The sequence below is a fragment of the Aythya ferina genome, assembly GCF_964211825.1.
Source record: "Aythya ferina genome assembly, chromosome: 1".
Classification (NCBI taxonomy): Eukaryota; Metazoa; Chordata; class Aves; order Anseriformes; family Anatidae; genus Aythya; species Aythya ferina.
The window spans coordinates 162,920,493-162,940,019 of NC_140296.1; the positions used below are offsets into that span (position 1 = coordinate 162,920,493).

The 19,527-nt window shown below is 44.0% G+C and overlaps 2 protein-coding genes across 2 annotated transcripts; both read left to right on the forward strand.

Annotated features, from left to right (window-relative positions):
* The first annotated feature begins 2,857 nt into the window (after positions 1-2,857).
* Positions 2,858-7,091, forward strand: APOLD1 (apolipoprotein L domain containing 1). Its single transcript, XM_084507265.1, is given in 3 exon segments — positions 2,858-2,940; positions 4,724-5,417; positions 5,419-7,091. Coding segments are annotated over 2 exon segments (738 nt in total). The 5' UTR covers positions 2,858-2,940; positions 4,724-4,728; the 3' UTR covers positions 5,468-7,091.
* A 2,730-nt stretch (positions 7,092-9,821) lies between these two features.
* Positions 9,822-17,944, forward strand: DDX47 (DEAD-box helicase 47). Its single transcript, XM_084505993.1, has 12 exons — positions 9,822-10,152; positions 10,696-10,789; positions 12,071-12,259; positions 12,800-12,871; positions 13,388-13,506; positions 14,023-14,094; positions 14,225-14,341; positions 14,561-14,707; positions 15,018-15,155; positions 16,540-16,610; positions 17,122-17,251; positions 17,342-17,944. Exons 1-12 carry the CDS (start codon positions 10,030-10,032, stop codon positions 17,462-17,464), a joined length of 1,395 nt encoding a protein of 464 aa, XP_084362119.1. The 5' UTR covers positions 9,822-10,029; the 3' UTR covers positions 17,465-17,944.
* Positions 17,945-19,527: the final 1,583 nt, after the last annotated feature.

Consider the following 19,527-nt stretch of genomic DNA (forward strand, 5'->3'; position numbering starts at 1 on the left):
AGAGGGAGAGAAAAAAAAGAGAAAACTTTTAACCCTGGGATCCAGCAGTTAAGGTCAAAAGCACCAAACATGACAAAACATGCCTGTTAAAAAGATGGCATTTAAATGTGAATGCACTTTATATCAAAATAGTATTAATAAAGGAAGTGCATCTATGAAACTCCACCATCAAATGCTACACTGCAGTAGATCAAAACAGTTTCACTCTGCTCTACATCCCTTCTGCCGGGGAGATCGAGAGCAGAAAGTCCAGTCACTTCTGCCAAAATCCACTGGAAGGAAGAGAGCTGAGGCCATAAAACATCCTTCCTTCCTCTTGCTTGTCATCTGTTCTCTCAAAATGCCTTCAGGGCAGATTTTGCATGGGTCTGGCTTCTGCACATTTCAGGAGGATGAGGCTAGATGGGAAAGGGTGGAGCAGAGGGATGATTTTTGGCCAGTGTAATCGTGAAACGCCTGCTGTACCTCTTCCACCCTCAAGCACCAGCTTGAGCCAAGAATGAAGAGACTGCAGCAGCAGCAGCGGGGCTTGGATGAACACGTACAGCCAGCAGGATCTCTGGGCCTCCACTAGCTTGCAGGACTGCCCAGGGAGGGTCGGACGTGACCCAACAGTCTTGAGGTCTCTGGCAGCTGGTTCAGTCAGCGTCCCTGGGACCTGCCTGGTGACTCAGGAGATGTGCTCACATCTGGGCAGGTGTACTAATGGCACTGAAAGCCTTTCACTCCCTGAGAGGTGTTCAGAGATGTTCCTTGATGGTTCTGCTCCCCCTCCTGCCAGTTTACCTTCACTGGTGTGTTCTCTGTGGGAGTGAAGCCCAATGCTCACAGCAAAGCGATGCTTGTAAGGGTATGAACAGGAACAGAAACAGGCCACAGCATACTGCTGTTGGAAGACTCCATAGGAAATGAAGTTTCTTATTTGTATTTACATTTCCTTTTGAAAATCAAGTTGATATTATTTGTAGCACTTAATGGGAATCCCTTGTTTTCTGCAATATTTTCTTATTTTCCCTTCCCTTCCCTTCCCCTCCCTTCTTTTTTCTCATCCTCCTTGTCTTCCTCCTCCTCCTCCTCATCATTGTCATTGTTGTCATCACTGTCATCATCCTCTCCTCTCCTCTCCTCTCCTCTCCTCTCCTCTCCTCTCCTCTCCTCTCCTCTCCTCTCCTCTCCTCTCCTCTCCTCTCCTCTCCTCTCCTCTCCTCTCCTCTCCTCTCCTCTCCTCTCCTCTCCTCTCCTCTCCTCTCCTCTCCTCTCTTATCAAAACTCGCTGTTCCAACAAAAATATCTATGCCAAGACAAGTCACAATGCAGGTGCAATTACATCAAGAAAGCTTTTTCTGTTGGGAATGTGTGAAAGAACTCTCATGTCTATCAACTGCAAACCTTTGCCAAAGCAGATGGGCTCCAATTCAAGCATATTTTTGCTAAAACAAAAGGAAAGGCTAAGGCACAATTTCCCTCAGTGTCAAAAGTCATCTTCCTGTTAACATATAATACGTACAAAGTGTAACAGACCAAGATTGCTTATTTAAGCATCTTCAAAACAATGTTTTCTCTTTCCATTCTGTGACAGGTTGTAGAAGCTTTTTAATGCTATCGATTTTTTTAGTTCATGTCCAGTTTCATCCGCCCATGACAAAACACTTGACATACTGTTTCATGGTCAGTTTAAGATGTTCTAAAACCAAGCTGCACTGAAATGAGCAACCCCAACCTTCTCCTCTCCCTGCCTGCTCTTTCACAGTCTTTGTCTCTTCTCTGGGTCAGCTGCAGCAACTGTGTGGCTACACACTTCACAGATTCAACAGTAAAGACTTGCCACTCAGTAAAAATTATGTGGCTTTCAAATTAGCCATGCCTGGGGGACCCTGAGGCAGAATGAGAGGCAAGCAGTCCTGAAGGAACCACCAAGCAAGAAAGTACATTTGCTGTCTTCCAGCACAGCTGCTTGAAACGGATGTCCCTGGCACTGCAGGCCCTGTGTAAAGAGGGACACGCACCACTCTGGTCTGAGGTGAACTGCACCACTTAGTGCCACCAAAAAGTCATTTCCTTTTCCTGTCTTTAATTCAAGCTGGCCCTGGCTCAGTGTGAAAGGCAGCACCAGGAGTGTCACTCAGACTGTTCCTCCCCAACACCCTGACAATCTCCTCCTTCTGGCCACATCAGTAGGTGGGCACGGCTGCCAGGCAATAACAGGCAGCAAAGGAGGAGATCCCAGTGACCCCTTCTTTCTGGTCATCAACTGCTGGGCATGCAGTTTAGGAAAATAAGAGTGCCCATGGCTGAGAAACAGAGCAACAGTTTTGTCTACTGAGAAGGGGCAGGGATGTGAATCCAGAGCCATCACCTTGCCACTTGCTGTTTCCCTTACATGGGCTGAGCACCGCTCCAGCTCTCATGCAGCACTGCTGCATTCCAGCCAGTCACAAGCACCATCATCCCAAAGAGACGGGATTTTAAAAGTACACTGGCCTTGAATGAAGTAGCTGAATGGCTGATGCTCTAGATGTGGAGTGGGGGGAAACTTCAGTCATCAAGTAATTGGCGGCTCCAGCATAGAGTAAAGTCAGTTGCTATTTCAGGGAAAGGAAAGGCAACTGCTCCCTGGGGGGAATGACTGCACTAGCTCAGAACCAGGAATAGGCCGAGATTTTTTTCATTATTATTTTTTTCCCCCCTACACTGCAGGAAAAGCGAACACACAATGTTCATTCGCAGGGATCGCTTCCTGAACATGATGTGTGCTCGCTGTCCCTCAGGTCACTTTCCAGTGTGTCACATCCTTCTGCACAAGGGAGAGCAGGAAATGGCAAACTCCCAGTATGAGGCAAAGCATTCCCATTGCAGCAATTGGTCCACAGGAGCTATAAATTGGTCTCCTCCAGAAACAGACCAAAATTTGTCTGTTGGGAGGTCAGCTGGAAACTAAAGGTAAGTTTGAACCAGTATTTCACTGGAATCTGTTTGAGACCTGCATTAGGAAAGCATGTGCATTTTAGAAACTGATTTGGGACTATTATGCACAGTATTTAATAATATTTCTAAAGCTAATATTTATTAATAATTTATTAATAAACTGTATTTATAATTTCTTAATAACAGTAAATTAATTAAAAAAAATATATATTGTTGGGGAGATTTTCCCCTAAAAACAGGAGATGTCTTGGTTTTCTTTTATGCTGGTATAAATCAGTGTAATCAAAAGAAATGTTTCACTGTACGGCTGAGGCTATATATTGAATGACTGTTCTACTAACTGTGCAGTTAGATGGCTACTGGTATTACTAGAGTGTTCTCAGAGAGAAAATCTGCAGAACAAGTTGTTAAGATGCTACAGGAATTGATATAGTTAATGATCACGATATTGATCTGTTGCTAAGTCATTGATGATGTGCTCATTGCTCATTTTGACACCAGTATTTATTTAGCTTAGTGTTAGTCCTTCTCTCTTCAGCTTCATCTCTGATTATAGCCATATTAAAAAATGCCTCCAGCTAAGAAAAGCACAAGTGGCTCAAATAGCTTGATGATACCAAGGGCCTCAGAGAGAATGGGATGTTGTTCTGACAGTCACAGGAGACAGGGGAGGCCCTAAAGGATTCTGTGTGAGAAGGATTAGGACAAGCAGTAGGGAAAATAAAATAGTAATAATAATAATAAAAAGCAACAAGAATAATTTATTTACACACTTCAGGATGGAAAGACTCTTTGGTAGGTGGTTTCTTCCTTCTGGAAGACAGGGAGTCTGCAGAATGAAAGCCCCAGGGTGTGGGAAAGGAATTTGCAGGTGGCTCCGTGCTGTTTCACACGTCACTTGAGCAAGGTTGAGATAACGTAAATTGGCTACAGTGTTAAAGATGAGCTTTGGGCAGTGGCCAGTTGCTGGCTGGCTCGAGGCACATGTCTGAGGGTCTCTAACCAATTGTATGACAGATTCGGGTGCATGGACAGCATGTGGGGCTATGGGGACAGTATATGTGAAAAAGTGAATAAGGGTAATAAGTGAAAAAAGGTAATAAGTGAAAAAGGGTAATAAACGTCTCCTGTTCAAGAGCCATCAGGAGACCGTGTCTTGCATCCCTTCACCAGGGGACCTAGTCATAGTGTACCAGTGTGAGGGGCCAGGACCCTCCAGTTCACAGTACAGAATACTTAGAAAAGATGGCTGCATTAATGAACAGCTTTGCTTAGCTGGTCCTGAAACGGGGTTTTTCTGCTACTGAGATCTCCTCAGAGTCTGTCCTTTCTTGTGATGGATGCCCTTTAATATTGCAAATCCTCTGAACTCCATGGTGGGGACAATACCTATTAGTTCTGGCAGCATTGGACACCAAGTCACTTAATCTTAAGGAAATTTTTGTTCCCAGGGTAGGAAGAGATATTTTGTGTGCTCACAGAAACAAGAACAGTACCTCAGATGCCAGTCCTTAAGATATTTTAGTCTTCTCAAGGATCAAGAAAAACATTTAAAAATTCCTCTGTCTGAAAGTTGGAATACGGTAATTAAACATACACGTGTGTACGTGTGTGCGTGCGTGTGTGTACGTGAGCGTGTGCGTGCGTGCGGACAGCCAACCTTTCAAGTAGCCGGGAGAAACTAGAAAATTGGCTGGGTGCCATCCCTGAAATGGAAGTCCGGGCTGAGCATGGTTTTTTTTTTTTTTTTTTTTTTTTTTCTGTAAATCCCAACTTAACTTTTTCTGTTTCTGGACAGAGGCCATGGAGAGGAACGGTGCTGCCCTTCCCCAGACAGTGGACCCCACGCACCACTTCCATATAGCACTGCTGGATCAGAGACGAAGGCTGCGTGGTCAAATTGCTCACCTCCACAAGGCAGCTCGTAAAATAAACAAGCTCCGCAAAAGGTCCCTGATTGCCAACATCAGCGGGAGCTCGCTGACCGCCGCGGGAGCAGTCACGGCCATCGTGGGGCTGTCCCTGAGCCCGGCTACACTGGGAGCCTCCCTCCTGGCATCAGCTGTGGGTTTGGGCCTAGCCACTGCTGGGGGGGCTGTCAATATCACCTCTGATCTCTCCTTGGTGCTCTGCAATTCCCGGGAGGTGAGAAAGGTGCAGGAAATTGCAACGACTTGTCGGAAACAGATGAGGGAAATCCTCGGCTGCCTGGAATTCCTCCGCCGGGGGCAGGGCCCAGGGGACCCCGCACTGCTCCAGTCAGAGAAGAGGGCCTCCATTTCGCTGTACAACTCCGTCTGCTTCTTGGTCTTCTGCGGCTCCCACAGCTTCCTTGTGCCAGAATATACAAAGGAGGTTACGAAAGTAAGCCAGGCCGTGCTGAAGGCCAAAATCCAGAAGCTGGCTGCCAACCTTGAGACCTGTACCAGGGCAATGGATGAAGTCTGTGAACTCCTTGAGTCCAGGACACAGCTTTCCCCACGGATGAGGAAACAGCCTGGGTGCTAAAACCACCACCAAGACCCCAAGACCATCCATCTGAAAGAGTTTGCCCCATAATTAAACCAAGTTATGATGGACACATGGAGTCTGATCACAGGGGAAGGTGGCCATTCCTCAGTCGTGTTTCCCCAGCCACCTAACTCTGCCTTCCCATGGCAGCAGAAAGGAGCTGGTCAGTAGACCCATGAAATCCCTGCAGTTTTGGTGCTGACTGACCCTCGGTTGTAAATAATTCACAAATCTATGAACAGTGAGGGGGCTGGGATACCCTCAAAGAACCAGCAGCCACCAGTTTCCAGTAGATTACAGTCCCATTACCAAGGTACATCTGGAAAGGTTGTTGAAGCAAGCAGCCCCAGATATGATAGACTGTATGGATGGCTCTTCATCCCAGGGTGAAAATATATAGTGGCCAGAAACTGTTGTCTGTTTTAAAGAAACCTTTCCTGGCTGAGAACTGTGATATTTGTATTCTATTTATTTACAGAGGAAAATTTTAGGGTTTTGATATTGTATTTATTTTTTTTTTTAAAAGGAGATCTCTGCTCCGAAGTGATACAGCAGTTCTGAGAGGCAAAGCAAGTCTGTGGCATGTGAGAGCAAGTTACATGATCTTTGTGAAGGAGGGCAAACCCCTATAGGAAATGGAAAGCATGGCCTGAAAGATGGTAGTTACAAAGTATGGGGAACTATGGTTAATCAGAGACAGATCTTAGGAACCAAAATAGGGAGGAAGATTGGTCAGTGACCCTGGGACCAGAGACTGCCTTGGGGGACTCTTGGGGAGAAAAGTAAGTGTACCTTTTGGAGCAGGGAGGGAAGAGCAGGCTTGTGTTACTGGTCTGAGCTGGAGCCTAGCACTGATGCGAGCACATCTGAGAGATGGAGGTGCCACTCTCTGTGCAGTCAAACAGCCTGTGAAACCCACAGTGACTTGTCTGGGAAGGGAGGAGGCAGTGCCTGCGGAGAGCTACACTTACTCTTAGCAGTGCTTCCAATGGAAGGCTTCACATTGACAATACATACACAGGTACTAATAATCAAGAGGGGTGCAGAGGAGAAGGATGATTCAGTGGTCAGAGCCCTTAGGAAGCAGGAGGAATGACTTGGGATCCAGTTTCTAGTGACTGTTCTGCTAAGTACGTACCTAGTGATTTTCAGCCCCTCAGTGCCTCAATTCGCTGTGTAAAAATGGGGATAGTAGCACTTCCCTACCTCACAAGGGTGTTTCTGGGACAAATATCGCAAAGTGCTCAAGTGCAGTGATGATGGGGATCATGTCAGTACCTGGCAGAGGTACATGGAAGACACCCCAGAAGCTAGCTTGAGACAGATAGAGGACTTAACACAGCGACAATTCCACCTCCACAGGTAGACCCCAATCCGCAGGGGAACTTCCTGCAGAAACATGAATCAAAATTATCAGAAGAGCTAATCTGTAATTCTGTAGCACCAAGAAAATTGTGGGAAGGGAAACACTCAATCTCACAAATTTTGACTACTTTTCCTTACCTTGTCTTTCTCTCATGACTCCCACTTTTGTTTTGGCACATAAAACAAAAGCTTTGGTCCCACAGAATGTGACTCAGATTTCTGTAATGCCCATGTCTGTTTGCCATAAATGAACAAGTACATTGTTAGTTTGATTAAATGAATATGAAGAACTTTTGTGTCAGTGTCTCTCTGCACACCTGCATGTGATCACATTCCTGCCTCTTGCCTCACCCCACAGCTCCAGACACTGTATGAGCAGCTGGATGTGCTCAGAAGGGGAGAATGAAAAGTGAGGTCATTGACTCCATGATACCCAGCTGGCGTTCACGTATGAATGTCTGCATTTATCTCTGTGTGACTGCATATCCTGGCGTGCACATGAGCCCATGTACCCTGTGCATGCTGGTCTCTGACATGCAGATGCTGCGAGGTGCATACATGTGAGCATATAAGTGTGTTTTCAGAGTGTGAACTGCATGCTGTGCAAAGACAGGCATGGTGTGGAATTTTTCTTAGTGCTCCAGCATGTCACCAGAGAGCTCCATACCATAAACACCAGGTTCTTTTGAGACAGCTGCTTTCGTCATCACAGACAAAATTATATAACTCATTTCTTCTTTTATGCTCTCCCCAGTTTTTCTGGCAATGCATCTTTTGTGTTCATGTCCCACCACAGGGAACAACATAGGAACAACAACACAAATCTGAATAGACAGATCTAAAAAAAAGATCTGAATTTGATAGCTCAGAGTTTCTTTAGTGCTGGTTTGTTTAACACAGTCCTGCACTGCAATCACAGCCATCTCTTCAGTAGCTGAGGACAAATCAGAGATACTTTTACTTCCATTCTTAGCTACACAAGCAAAAAATATGTATTTTTTCTTTTTTTTTTTTTTTTGGGGGGGGGGGGGGGGAGGGAGGGCTGGGCAGGGTTGGGGTGGAGCACATACCCCAGTATTGGCTTAGTTGCAATATTTTGACTCCCTTAGAGTCAAAAGCAACATTTAGGGGAGCTGTCTTATCTCAGCAGCTTTTTTTAATAGTAGTTATGCTATTAGTCCTTCAAATTTGTAGATGTGTTTGTTGGCTGAACTCTTCCTTCAGCAGCTGGGAAGTGGGGGAGAGAAGTGTGTATGTGTGAGCTGATGAATAGCCTGGGTTGGTAGCTGTGAATCCTGGCCTCCTCATGCCATCCTTACTCCCCTTTTGCTGAAACTGCTTCAGGGAGGATTGATTCGGTGATGAGGTAGGAATGCAATTATCATTTTACCACGAAATCCCATAGTACGTTCTGAAAGCATAATAAAAAGTATAAATGACAGAGGAGTCTGAATAAAGTCAGGAAGCGAGGATATTCTAATAGCCTCCCTGTGCGTCCCAATGAGTGGACTGGACCATTTAGCATTAACTATCACCCACTATACACATCTTGTCTTATTATGCATCGCTTCTGAAACAGTTGCTATTATACCTGTACTAATGGGAGGCTGTACACAAGGAAATCACCTAAACCGGAACTTACCAGAATAGCTAACGAATTGCTCCCCTTGCCCCCACAAAAACAGCACCTATCATGTTATCTGAGCAGTAAACTCAACAAAGAATCAGAAACAGTGACTTCCATCACATCCCTGACTCCATTTCCCAAGGCGTCCCAATGACCCTTACAGGGGTTCATGTCTACATACTGTCCAGGCCTACACTTCAGATACAGCAAGCTTATAGCTCAAACCCTTATAATTTTTTTTTTAACATATTTTCATAGCTAGCATTTACATCAGGTGCTGTGGTATTATTTTTTTTAAATCATTGATCCTGATCACAGTGGGATGCAGCAGTTTAATTTCCACTGCTGCACAGTGAATTGTTTCAGGTTTCCTCTCCTTTCCCTGTCATGCAGAGAGTTTGTTCGGATTTCCTCTCACTTTCCTCATTGTTCTGGGAGCAGAGGAAATGGCACACTTGGAATCCAGTGACAGATGCTCAGGTACGTCAGCTTTTCCACTATGAGCACACCCAGACAGGCTTCCCAAGTGGCAAGAGATGGAGGTCTGCTCAGAAATGCAGTTTATGAGTTCTGTTTTGCAGTCAGCTCTGCTGTCCTTTTCAGGCCCAAGCCCTTTGATATTGTAGCATCATTCTTCCTTAAAGTAAAGGACATTCACCTAGCTGCAAGAGTGCCCTGCTGCTGTCAGTGTTGGGACTGCAGATCAGAGGGCACACCCAGACCAGATGGAAGGGGGGGAGCTCAGGAACGACTGCCATGACATGGAATTTTGGCACAGCTTTCCCCTGAAGGGCACCACATCCCCCGCCATTTTCACTTGTCCCTGTGCACCTGCAGGCTGCCTGCCTGGGTGGTGACAGTGCCTCGAAAGAGAGCTGGGGGAGTGTTTGAATCACAGAGTTATTAAGGTTGGAAGAGATCTTCCAGACCATATGGTCCAACCATCCCCCTACCACCAATGTCACCCACTAAACCACGTCCCTAAGCACCAGGCCCAACCTTCCCTTGAACACCCCCAGGAACGGTGACTCCACCACCTTCCTGGGCAACCCATTCCAGTGCCTGACCGCTCTTTCTGAAAAGAAATGTCTCTTCATTTCCAACCTGACCCTCCCCTGGCACAACTCGAGGCCGTTCCCTCTCGCCCTGCCATGAGTTATCTTCCATTCCCAACGCCCGTTCTCTCATTTTGTGCTCTGTCACTACAGTTCGGCGTGTTTTGTTGCGTTTCAGGCACTTTGGTAACTACCATGCACATGAAAACAAGGATGAACAATGACAGTTTTTGCCGTTTGCGGTTTCTTTCCCCCACACTGGTACTCCAAAATGAAGCTCTGAATAAGTTAAATTGTTCCTTGCATGCGTGCACTTCGGGGGCTGGCTCGCTCATTTGCCTGCTTCCTCTACAGCCGCAGGATTCAGGAGCAGGGACGCCCTGCACACCACACAGGGTGCCCAAGCACCACGAGAGCCGACCCACAGCCCTGCGGCCCCTGGGCGTCCCGTCCCGTCCCGTCCCGCACTACAAGTCCCACAGCCGCCCCGGGGCACACTACAGCTCCCAGCGTGCTGCGAGCCGCGCTACGAGGGGACGGCACAAAATGGCGGCGGGAGCGGCGCCGGGGCGCCCGGCCGAGCAGGAGGCGGCGGTGGAGGCACCGGCGGAGGAGGAGGAGGAGGAGGAGGTGGCGGCGGCAGCGGCAGCGCAGAGCTTCAAGGAGCTGGTGAGGGGCGACCGGAGCCGCTGCCGCTCCCTGCCCCAACCCGAGGGGCGCCCCGGGCCCGGGGGAGCTGCTGGTGCTGGGGGAGGACACGTGCGTGGCAGCGCTGCCCTGCCTGGCCCTGCCCGCTGTGCGGCTGTTGCTGCCCCGGGTGCTGCCTCCCGGCCGCTTGCCCCTATTCCAGTTGCAGCAACTTGCCTCGGAGTTTTCCTTTTTTTTTCCATCCTAATGCCATCTGCCCGCGGAGGAAGGAAGGCAGCTGTCTGTGTGGGGAAAGTTGCTTGTGTAACCTAGGGGGGGGAATGAGTAGTTGCTTGCTGATGGCAGTCACTTCTAATGGGTTTGGGAAGATCTAGGATGGGACTGGTGGAAGTGAGCATCTCTGTGAGCAAAGCGTGCTTACATGTAGGTGATTTGAGGGCTTGATGGGATTTGGCTGTGTTAGAAACAAGCGTGGCTCTGTTGCAGTATGTATGTAAGGCAGTGACTTAATTTAGAGCTGCCTGATGATATTTGTCTCCATTTCTTCTTTTCACTAATATTCAGGGAGTGACAGATGTCCTGTGTGAAGCTTGTGACCAGTTAGGATGGAAGGTACCAACAAAGATTCAAGTTGAGGCTATTCCTGTGGCTCTCCAAGGTGAGTAGCGTGCTCCTCTGATCCCAGGTATGGGTATCGATGCCTCAGGAGCTCTGAGGGAGTAAACTTTGCTGAGTATTGACAGGGCTGAAAGCATCCTCATTTCATCATGGAAGATTTCTGTATAAAAGGAATTTCAGTGTTCATTCTTATGTCCTTTCCTGATGGAGCTTGAAATGTTAATTTCCCCTGCAACACTGCCTGAAATTTCAGACTTTCAGATTAATGTGTGGGTTCTTATGTGTTTGCTACTGTTGGATAATTCTGGCACTCTGTGTTAAATATAATTGTTTTCAGTTATTTGAGCTGCTAGTCACCTTTGCCCGTGGTCTTTCTGAAGTACTCAGGGATATGCTGGATGCTTCTTGATAGACTTAGGACTGTTCATCTTCTGTTAGAGATCTACAATGTGTGTTTGAAATTGGAGATACCTTGACTGATTGCATAGCTTGTGTAATCTGCTTTGTTGTGAGCATACAATTCCTTGAAATTAGAGTTCTGAAGTGAGAAATAATGAAGCAACTATGACTTTCTATAATCATACTGGACTGCTGGAAAATACATTATTAAATTCAGCAAGTATTTTTACCTCTGGAATATTTCATATGAAAAAATAATCCATCATGAATTCACGGCGACAGTTTAATGTAGTGATGCTGGTTTAAAAATGGAAATAAACTTAGTGTCTGGTCTGTCCTGCACTTAACTGTTGTCATGCTCTTTTAATCCATATATAATATTTTCTTCAAAAACAAAAGTAAAATTGTGTTCCTGGGTTTTCTGTTTAAGGCCTGTTGGCAGCATGTTCTCAGCTGTTGGGATTTAGGAAGTTAGAATGGATCCTGCTGATGAATTCTACTCTGCTGCCTATGTGGTGTTTTTTTTGTGTGTGTGTACGTAGAGGACTTGCTGTTTTAATCCTTGCTGGATGCAAGCAGGTTTAGATTACTGTTTTAATCTATGGAACCAAATACATTGCGGTTTGTGAAACGTATGAAAACTTGTATACTGTCAGAAATTTATTTGAAGAACGAAAGGAATCAGGACTGTAATTATTGCTATGGTACATTTGAAATTAAACTCTTAAAATTCTGTAGACATGTTCTGAAGTTCTTTTTTTTCCTTCACCCTTTGTGTATTTCTTTTTTTTTTTTTTGAGGAGCTATTGCAGAGGCTATTCTTTTTATCCTTAGTGAATTCTTGTACTTTTTGCACAGTTCCTTGAAGTCCTCTTTAGTATAGAATTGTAACAGTTCTTGCCCTTCTTCCTCTTACTTGTAGGCAGAGATATAATTGGACTGGCAGAAACTGGCTCTGGTAAAACAGGAGCTTTTGCTTTACCAATTCTTCAAGCACTGCTGGAGGCACCTCAGCGGTTATTTGCTCTTGTCCTCACACCAACAAGGGAGCTGGCCTTCCAAATCTCAGAGCAGTTTGAAGCTCTCGGATCTTCCATTGGTGTCCACAGTGGTAAGTAGCCTTACCTGGACGACAGACATATCAGTTGTGGGAAAGAAACTATACTTGTGACAGTGTGGTCTTCCCTTATGGAACACTCTGCAGTTCTTATGCATTTTATGTCCAAACCATAAGAAATGGAAGTAGGAGAGAATATTCCCAATAATGAGTTTGTGTTCAGTTAAATTGAGTAGAGATCTGCTCTGTAGTATGTTGTAATTTAATCTTGCCTTTTAACTGTGTTATTTTTTGGTTTTGGATATTTTTAGAATTCTGAGACTCTGCATCTGAGTTAGGCTGCAAGGAATAGATTCTGTCTGTAGCTCTTGAACTGTGAAAAAATGTTTGAGGCTGGTAAGGGCTTCAGTGTATAGCTTAAGAGGCCTGGGAAGGTCAGGTGTGTGGAAATACAGTGAATTCTCACAAAGAAAACAAACTTTTAATTGGTCTAGTGCTGTTGTGGGTGGCAAGGAGTGAGAGAAAACGCATAAAGGTTCAAGGGGTTGGCTGTTGCTAAATTGAAAGATTGACACTATTCTGTTTGTCCTGCAGCGGTTATTGTGGGTGGAATTGACAACATGTCTCAATCTCTGGCTTTAGCCAAGAAACCGCATATTATAATTGGTAAGTCAATGTGCAGGAGGTATGGGGTATGAATATGATCAAATTGCAGTCATCCAAAGAAAGAGTGACACAAGCTTTTATGTGTTTGAAAAAGTGAAAGTACTTCCTTCATTTGTTTTAATCCTGAGATCTGAGTTCTAGCTTGTTGATGTTTTTAGAGAAGGCATCAGTAACCTTGCTGCTATGAGCTCATTCCAAAGCATTCCTGCTAGATTGCCTTTGTCTTGGCTTTTCATTCTTCTGAAGTATTCAAAACCCTGATCTCATTCTTCTCAGTATATCTCATATGCCATCAGTTTTGTTTTGCTTTTTGAGGGGCTGGATGCTCTTCGGAGAGTCTGACTCTATTAGTCTTACTTCAAATCACTTCAAGGATAACCTCTGAAAGAGTGCTTCCCACAAAGCAATCTGGTTTCTCTTCAGTGAAGAATTCAATTTCTGTAACAGATGACATACCTCTTTGGATCTTTTCCTTTGCTTTCATTCTTAACTTGCTCTCTCTGATTCTCTTGGTAGCAACCCCGGGCCGTCTAGTTGATCACCTGGAGAACACGAAGGGCTTCAACTTACGAGCTCTGAAATTCTTAGTGATGGATGAAGCTGACCGGATCCTCAACATGGATTTTGAGACAGAGGTAGGAATGTGCTAAAGGAAGATTTTTTGGAACACCACAGGGGCATCCCTTTAAATTGCTTCATGCAGTCATGTAAATGTTTCAGCAAGTAGTTCTGTAGAAGTTAATAGCAAATTGTTGTGAAGATCTGATAATTGCATGGAAGCCTGTGGTGAGAGCTGAATTTAGCAGGAGAGTTCTGCAGAGTACTAGGGGGCATTTTGTCTATGAACTCTACTGATTTCTCTGGAATGCCTGACATGTTATACAGTAACTCATGGGACAATCACATACACCTTCCTGCAGGAATATTGCTTGCTGTTTGCACTGCTGTTTGACTTCTAGAGTGCACACTGCATGACTATCAACAAAGTATCAGCCCAAAACTTCCCATGAGAAGATGGGAAATTTATTCCTAGTGTGAGCTGAAGTTGCATGCGGGGCAGAACTCCTCACTTGGATGACAGTTATATTTGGAGGGGGTTTATATCTTGATTGCTGTTCTGTACAGCATTTCTTTCTTTTCTCTTTCTACAGGTAGATAAGATACTGAAAGTGATTCCTCGAGACAGGAAGACATTCTTGTTTTCTGCCACTATGACCAAGCAGGTGAGAGCAGAGTACTCTGCTTTAATTATCTTTCCATCAGGCTACACTTTTGTCTCGGCTGCCTGGTACATGTCCAGGTTTCTGACAAAGTCTCTGTCCACATGGTATTAACTTACTTTGCTCTTCCAAGGTTCAAAAACTCCAGCGTGCTGCTCTGAAGAATCCTGTTAAATGTGCTGTTTCTTCCAAATATCAGACAGTTGAAAAACTACAGCAGTACTACATTTTCATCCCATCCAAATTCAAGGTAATACCCCTGGATACAGAATAAAGAATATGTTCTTTGTATACAGAATATATATACAGAATATAAAAAATATATTCTTTATTCTGTATCTTGTCTTGTTGTTCCTACATCTGCAAAATATCTTGTCATTTTCTCTAGCTTGTACTGAACTTATTCTTTAATGCAGCATATGTGATTATCCTTTTTTTTTTTTTTTTCCCTCCCTGTTTTTCTTTACAGGACAGCTACTTGGTTTATATCTTGAATGAACTAGCTGGAAATTCTTTCATGGTATTCTGTAGTACATGTAACAATACTCAGAGGACTGCTCTGCTGCTCCGCAACCTGGGGTTCACTGCCATTCCTCTCCACGGGCAGATGAGTCAGGTATGGGCATATCCCACAGAATGGAATAGACAGGAGTCATGTCTCTTGGGAAATGGGCTGTACCATAATGAGTCACAACTACCTTGCAGAAGGAGTATTTCACAACTAGTGGACTGGACTGATCCCTAGAAGCTAATCTAATGTGAGTGCTGCCACTGATTTCTGTAATAGTTCAAAAAACAATTAGAGAAGTGAGTTTTTTATTTTTTTTTTTGAGTGGTTTCTCCTCCAGTTCTTCTCTAACAGTGTTTCAACAAGAGCATATTAACTGGAGTGAACGTTATTCTCTTTTTGTTGTCCTTTCTTCCAGAACAAACGCTTGGGCTCTCTAAACAAGTTCAAGGCAAAGGCACGTTCTATTCTGCTGGCTACTGATGTTGCAAGTAGAGGTCTGGATATCCCACATGTAGATGTGGTGATAAACTTTGATATTCCTACGCACTCTAAGGTAAGTTAGTGTGTGTGCTAACTGAGGGTTTCCTGTCACTGTGAGGCGTATTGAGTGTTGAAGCTAGACAAAGAGACAACCTGTGTTCTGCTGACTGGATGTGTAGTTCACACTTGTGTTAATGAAAAGAAGTTATTCAGCCTCTGCGATTGAGTTGATACCTATTATTTGGTTGGGTGTTCTGATCTGGTTTATAGAACTGATCCTATAAGTTAAGAAAAGTGAGGGATGTTCTCTGTCTTTGTATTTCTGCTTAGAGTATGTGTTTTGTTGTGCTGCATCAAGCAGATTACAGACTTTGGAAATAGTTTTACCATATTACAAGTTTCAGGAAGTCATCTCTGTACCTGTGATACGGGTGTTGTCTTTGCATTTTAAACTGTTGAAAAGGGCAAAAAAAAGAATCTCTGACTCTAATGTTCTTGGAGGATTTCTTTGATCAAGAAAGATGTCTGCACGTTCCACTTTCATATCACAAAATTATAGCAAACTGAAAAAAAAAGCGAGTTACTAAGTTTCTTCCTTATAGAAAGCGTAATATTATCTTAGGGATGTGACTGTTCACCAGCCTAGTTTCAGAAAGCACACTACTAACATGCAGTTAAGGATTTGCTGTTGTTCCCTGTAATGCTCAAAGGTACTATACACTGCAAACAGAAGAAAGTATAGTTCATCTTTGAAGACATTGCTTTTGCCATCGTAAAAGGACAAAAGTTAAAGTTGGGGGACCAGGCACATGAACGACATCATTAATTTTGTGCACCTCCTTCTCAGCTCACCATGTCACAGAACATGTCCTTTGATTTCTCGTGTTATAGCAACGTCCACAGACACTGCTTGGAGGATAAAGTGTTTTAACTTCTGTAATGCAGTATAAAACCTGGAAAACGGCCCAGAGCTGTAGGTGCTAGATAGAAGCTTCCAAATTGTTCTCATCCATCCTCCCTTTCACTCTGTTTGCCAGTTTTAAATCTACTTGCTAGAGAGTTTGTATGGAAGACAGATGATGTAGAGCACTAGATCCTGAGAAAGAAAATGGAGGCATTGGCTCACTTTTATTTTAAATACTGTCTTTCCAAGGAAGTGATAGTACCAGTAATAAGTCATGTGGCACAACTTCTGTTCTGTAGTCTTGAGTAATCAGAAGTGATCTTTTCTTTTAAAAAGAAAAAAGAAATGTTTAAGATGCTTCCACAAGCCACATAATATCAAACCTTAATGCTGCACACAGTCTGAGTATATAATCCTGGCCCTATTTTCTCCCCATTTTCTTCCTCTGCCCTGAAGAAACAACCATGCAGTCTGATTTTTTCCCCTACTTCTTTTCTGTGCTCGCTGTGTATATTTTTGGTGTGATATTGCTTATCAAGAAAATTGCTTTCAGGATTACATTCATCGTGTTGGGAGAACAGCTCGAGCTGGGAGGTCTGGAAAATCTATCACCTTTGTCACACAGTAAGTCTTAAATTACAGCAAACTTATTCTTCCTAGTTGTCTTTTAGAGTAGAATACAACTGACCTGATCCTGGTTGAGAAGAAAATACTGTATTTCATTTTGAGGCACCAGTTGGATTTATGTAGCTAAAGGGGAGAGCGTTCAAAGCCCAGGGGAGTGGGGAAGGAGAAATCTGCTTCCAGAATTTATCCTGGATCTATGTAAATATCAGAACTAATTGTTTATCATTTCACTGTGTAATATATGTACATTTTTATAATATATGCAGGTTTAATATTTTTATTTTTTGTTAAGAAGTGCTGAAATATTCCTCTAAACAAAGTGTTTGCCAAATGCTTCTGAGGTATATCAGTGAAGGATAGCATCATATGGATGCATTTAAGAGTTGCTTGTGAGACCATCAGCACAAGCCAAGTGTAGCTATTGGGAGGAATTAAGGGACAGTGTCTGTGGGTAGCGATGACTGAATGAATCCCATCTGGGCTGATTCAGGGTAATGTCTTTTCTCAGGTATGATGTAGAGCTGTTTCAACGCATTGAACACCTGATTGGCAAGAAGCTGCCAGCATTCCCCATGCAGGAGGAGGAGGTTATGATGCTGACAGAACGTGTGGCTGAGGCCCAGAGATTTGCTCGAATGGTAGGTGGTAATGTTTTGTTGCTGTACTTGTTGTAGTCTGAATTTCCTTGTCTGACATAACTTCTGATTGATCTTTTGATTGCATTGCAGGAGCTGCGGGAGCAGGGAGAGAAAAAGCGATCTCGGAATGGTGATGATGATGACACAGAAGAAGCTCTTGGTGTCAGGAAAAAGGTGGCAGGTGGGAAAAAGAAGAAACGGAAAGCCTTCTAGCTCAGTGTTTGGACAAGCTTTTACTTCTTTATGGCTACATGAGCTTGGCAAAAATGACCTTCAGCATCCATCTCCAGTGGATTTTTTTTTCTGGACTGCTTAATATTTAATTGGGTAGTCCAGATGGAAAATACCTTCCTCTCTTCTGCTTTGCAAGTTATAGACTGATTGGTCCACTGTGGTACCATGGGGTCAGTCTTCCTTCCAGAGACACCAGACCATCTCCTCAGGGCATGGAAGCAGATGTGGTTTGGCCCCAAAGAAGTCCAGGGTGGTGCAACTTTCCTTTTGCTGCAGCCTATGTCCGTAACCCAAACTCACTGAGTACATCTGGAGTCAAATAGGTCTGTCAGAAGAAAGGAGAGATGAAAAAGTTAAAAGAAGTAATTGAGTTTCCACAGCACAGTTGTGTTATGATTTTGCCTTAGAGAAGGGACATGTGACATGGACAACTCCAAATATAGATTAATTTTAAAGCTAGCTGGTTTTTCGTGTTTTGTCACTGACCTGTTATGCTTGTTTTGAGTATCAGCTATGCCAGAAGGTTTTCCTCCTAGGTCATTCTTATTAGCGATTCAGATGTGACATAAATACTTTAAATGTGTCAGCTGAAGAGTGGACCAACAGAAATAGAGCCAGTTTTGGCTGGGTTGGGCTGTTTACTGCCTGGAATTCAATCCAGAATATGTAAAGATTGGCAAGATCAAGGGTTGTTTTGTTTTGTTCTCTGACTGATTCCTGTAGTGCTTACAGACTAACACAAGAGGGTGGTATTTACATGGAAAAGCACCCAACGAGCTGGATGGTGGAGAGTAGACTTTTTTTGCCCTATTTATTTCTGTGGCAGTTCTCTTTGTCTTGTACGGAGATCAGCATCATATAAATACACTTGTGAGAATGGAAAAAATATACTTTTCATATCAGACTTGAAGGTTAGTGCTAGTTCCAGCTGGCAATAAACATATTTATACTGGCCTATCTGGTGGACAGAGAAGGGTGAGAAGCTCCTTCGTGATCATTCAACACAGAAATGCAGTGTCCAGAACCACCCAAAAACTGGGCATTCTGCTCCATGAAAAGCAAAAAAAATTCTTCTCTAAGAGGTAAATGGAAAGCAGAAACTACTGCAGTAATTAAAACCAGAAGGAAGGTTACTTTCCTAGTGTCAACATAAATCTAATATACACATGTATGCTAGTCAGAATGCCCCAAACAAAAGTATAAATGCAACACATTTTACAAAACATGAATGCTAATCAAGCTGTATTTTGTAATACGGGCAATGTGTTTTCTTTAAGTCAACTCTCGTATCTTCATGAGGAACATACTAGTGTTGAGAAGAATGCCTGAGTTCTAACTTCCTCCTTTTTTATAATAGTTTACTCAAATCTTCCACATGTTTGTCTTCAAGTATGATGATTCTAAAGCAATCTAGGATTAGTGCAGAACTCGGATATGTTGACTGCTGAAAGCATTCCTATAAATCAGGAAGAGAGTGTGCATCTTCTGTGGGCTTTGCAGCAGGGAGGCAGGAGTAGAAGTGCAGTAACAATGTTAATTCTACAGGGTCCTTTGGTAGGCATCCACTTGGGTAAGAGAAAACAGGCCCAGAAAGCACCAGAGATAGAGGAATAAAAATGAGTGAACATATGGGTGGAGATGCAAATGCTTGTTCCCTATGGAGCAAGGGAGCTCTTCTGACTGCTCTTCAGGTCTGCTGGGTGCTTGAATTTATGATTCATAAAATGCATGGGATTAGACCTGTTATCAGCAAATTAAGATTATGTGAAGATTGTATTATACTAAATGAAAACTCCCCAAGTTTCTGGGTCCCTTGAAAATCCATGAGTGCTCTCTCAGCTGTGGAACTTGGGTGGCACACAGAGCCAGTCCTGAACCAATCTCATAAAGTGATGTGGAGGGCAGTTTTACTGCCAGAGGAAATGGGGCAGGGTCATTCCTTCCAGAAGCTGCACGGGGCTTTCCTAACAAGTTTTACAGACTCCAGAAATCTCTGTGCTCTTTCTTGTGTGGAAGGCTGTATCAGCGGGGGGGGGGGCAGG

Coding starts and splice junctions, on each gene's coding strand:
- DDX47 (XM_084505993.1), top strand. CDS start 10,030: ATGGCGGCGGGAGCGGCGCCGGGGCGCCCGGCCGAGCAGGAGGCGGCG. Junction 10,153..10,695: donor CGCAGAGCTTCAAGGAGCTG/GTGAGGGGCGAC, acceptor ACTAATATTCAG/GGAGTGACAGATGTCCTGTG. Junction 12,872..13,387: donor GAAACCGCATATTATAATTG/GTAAGTCAATGT, acceptor TTCTCTTGGTAG/CAACCCCGGGCCGTCTAGTT.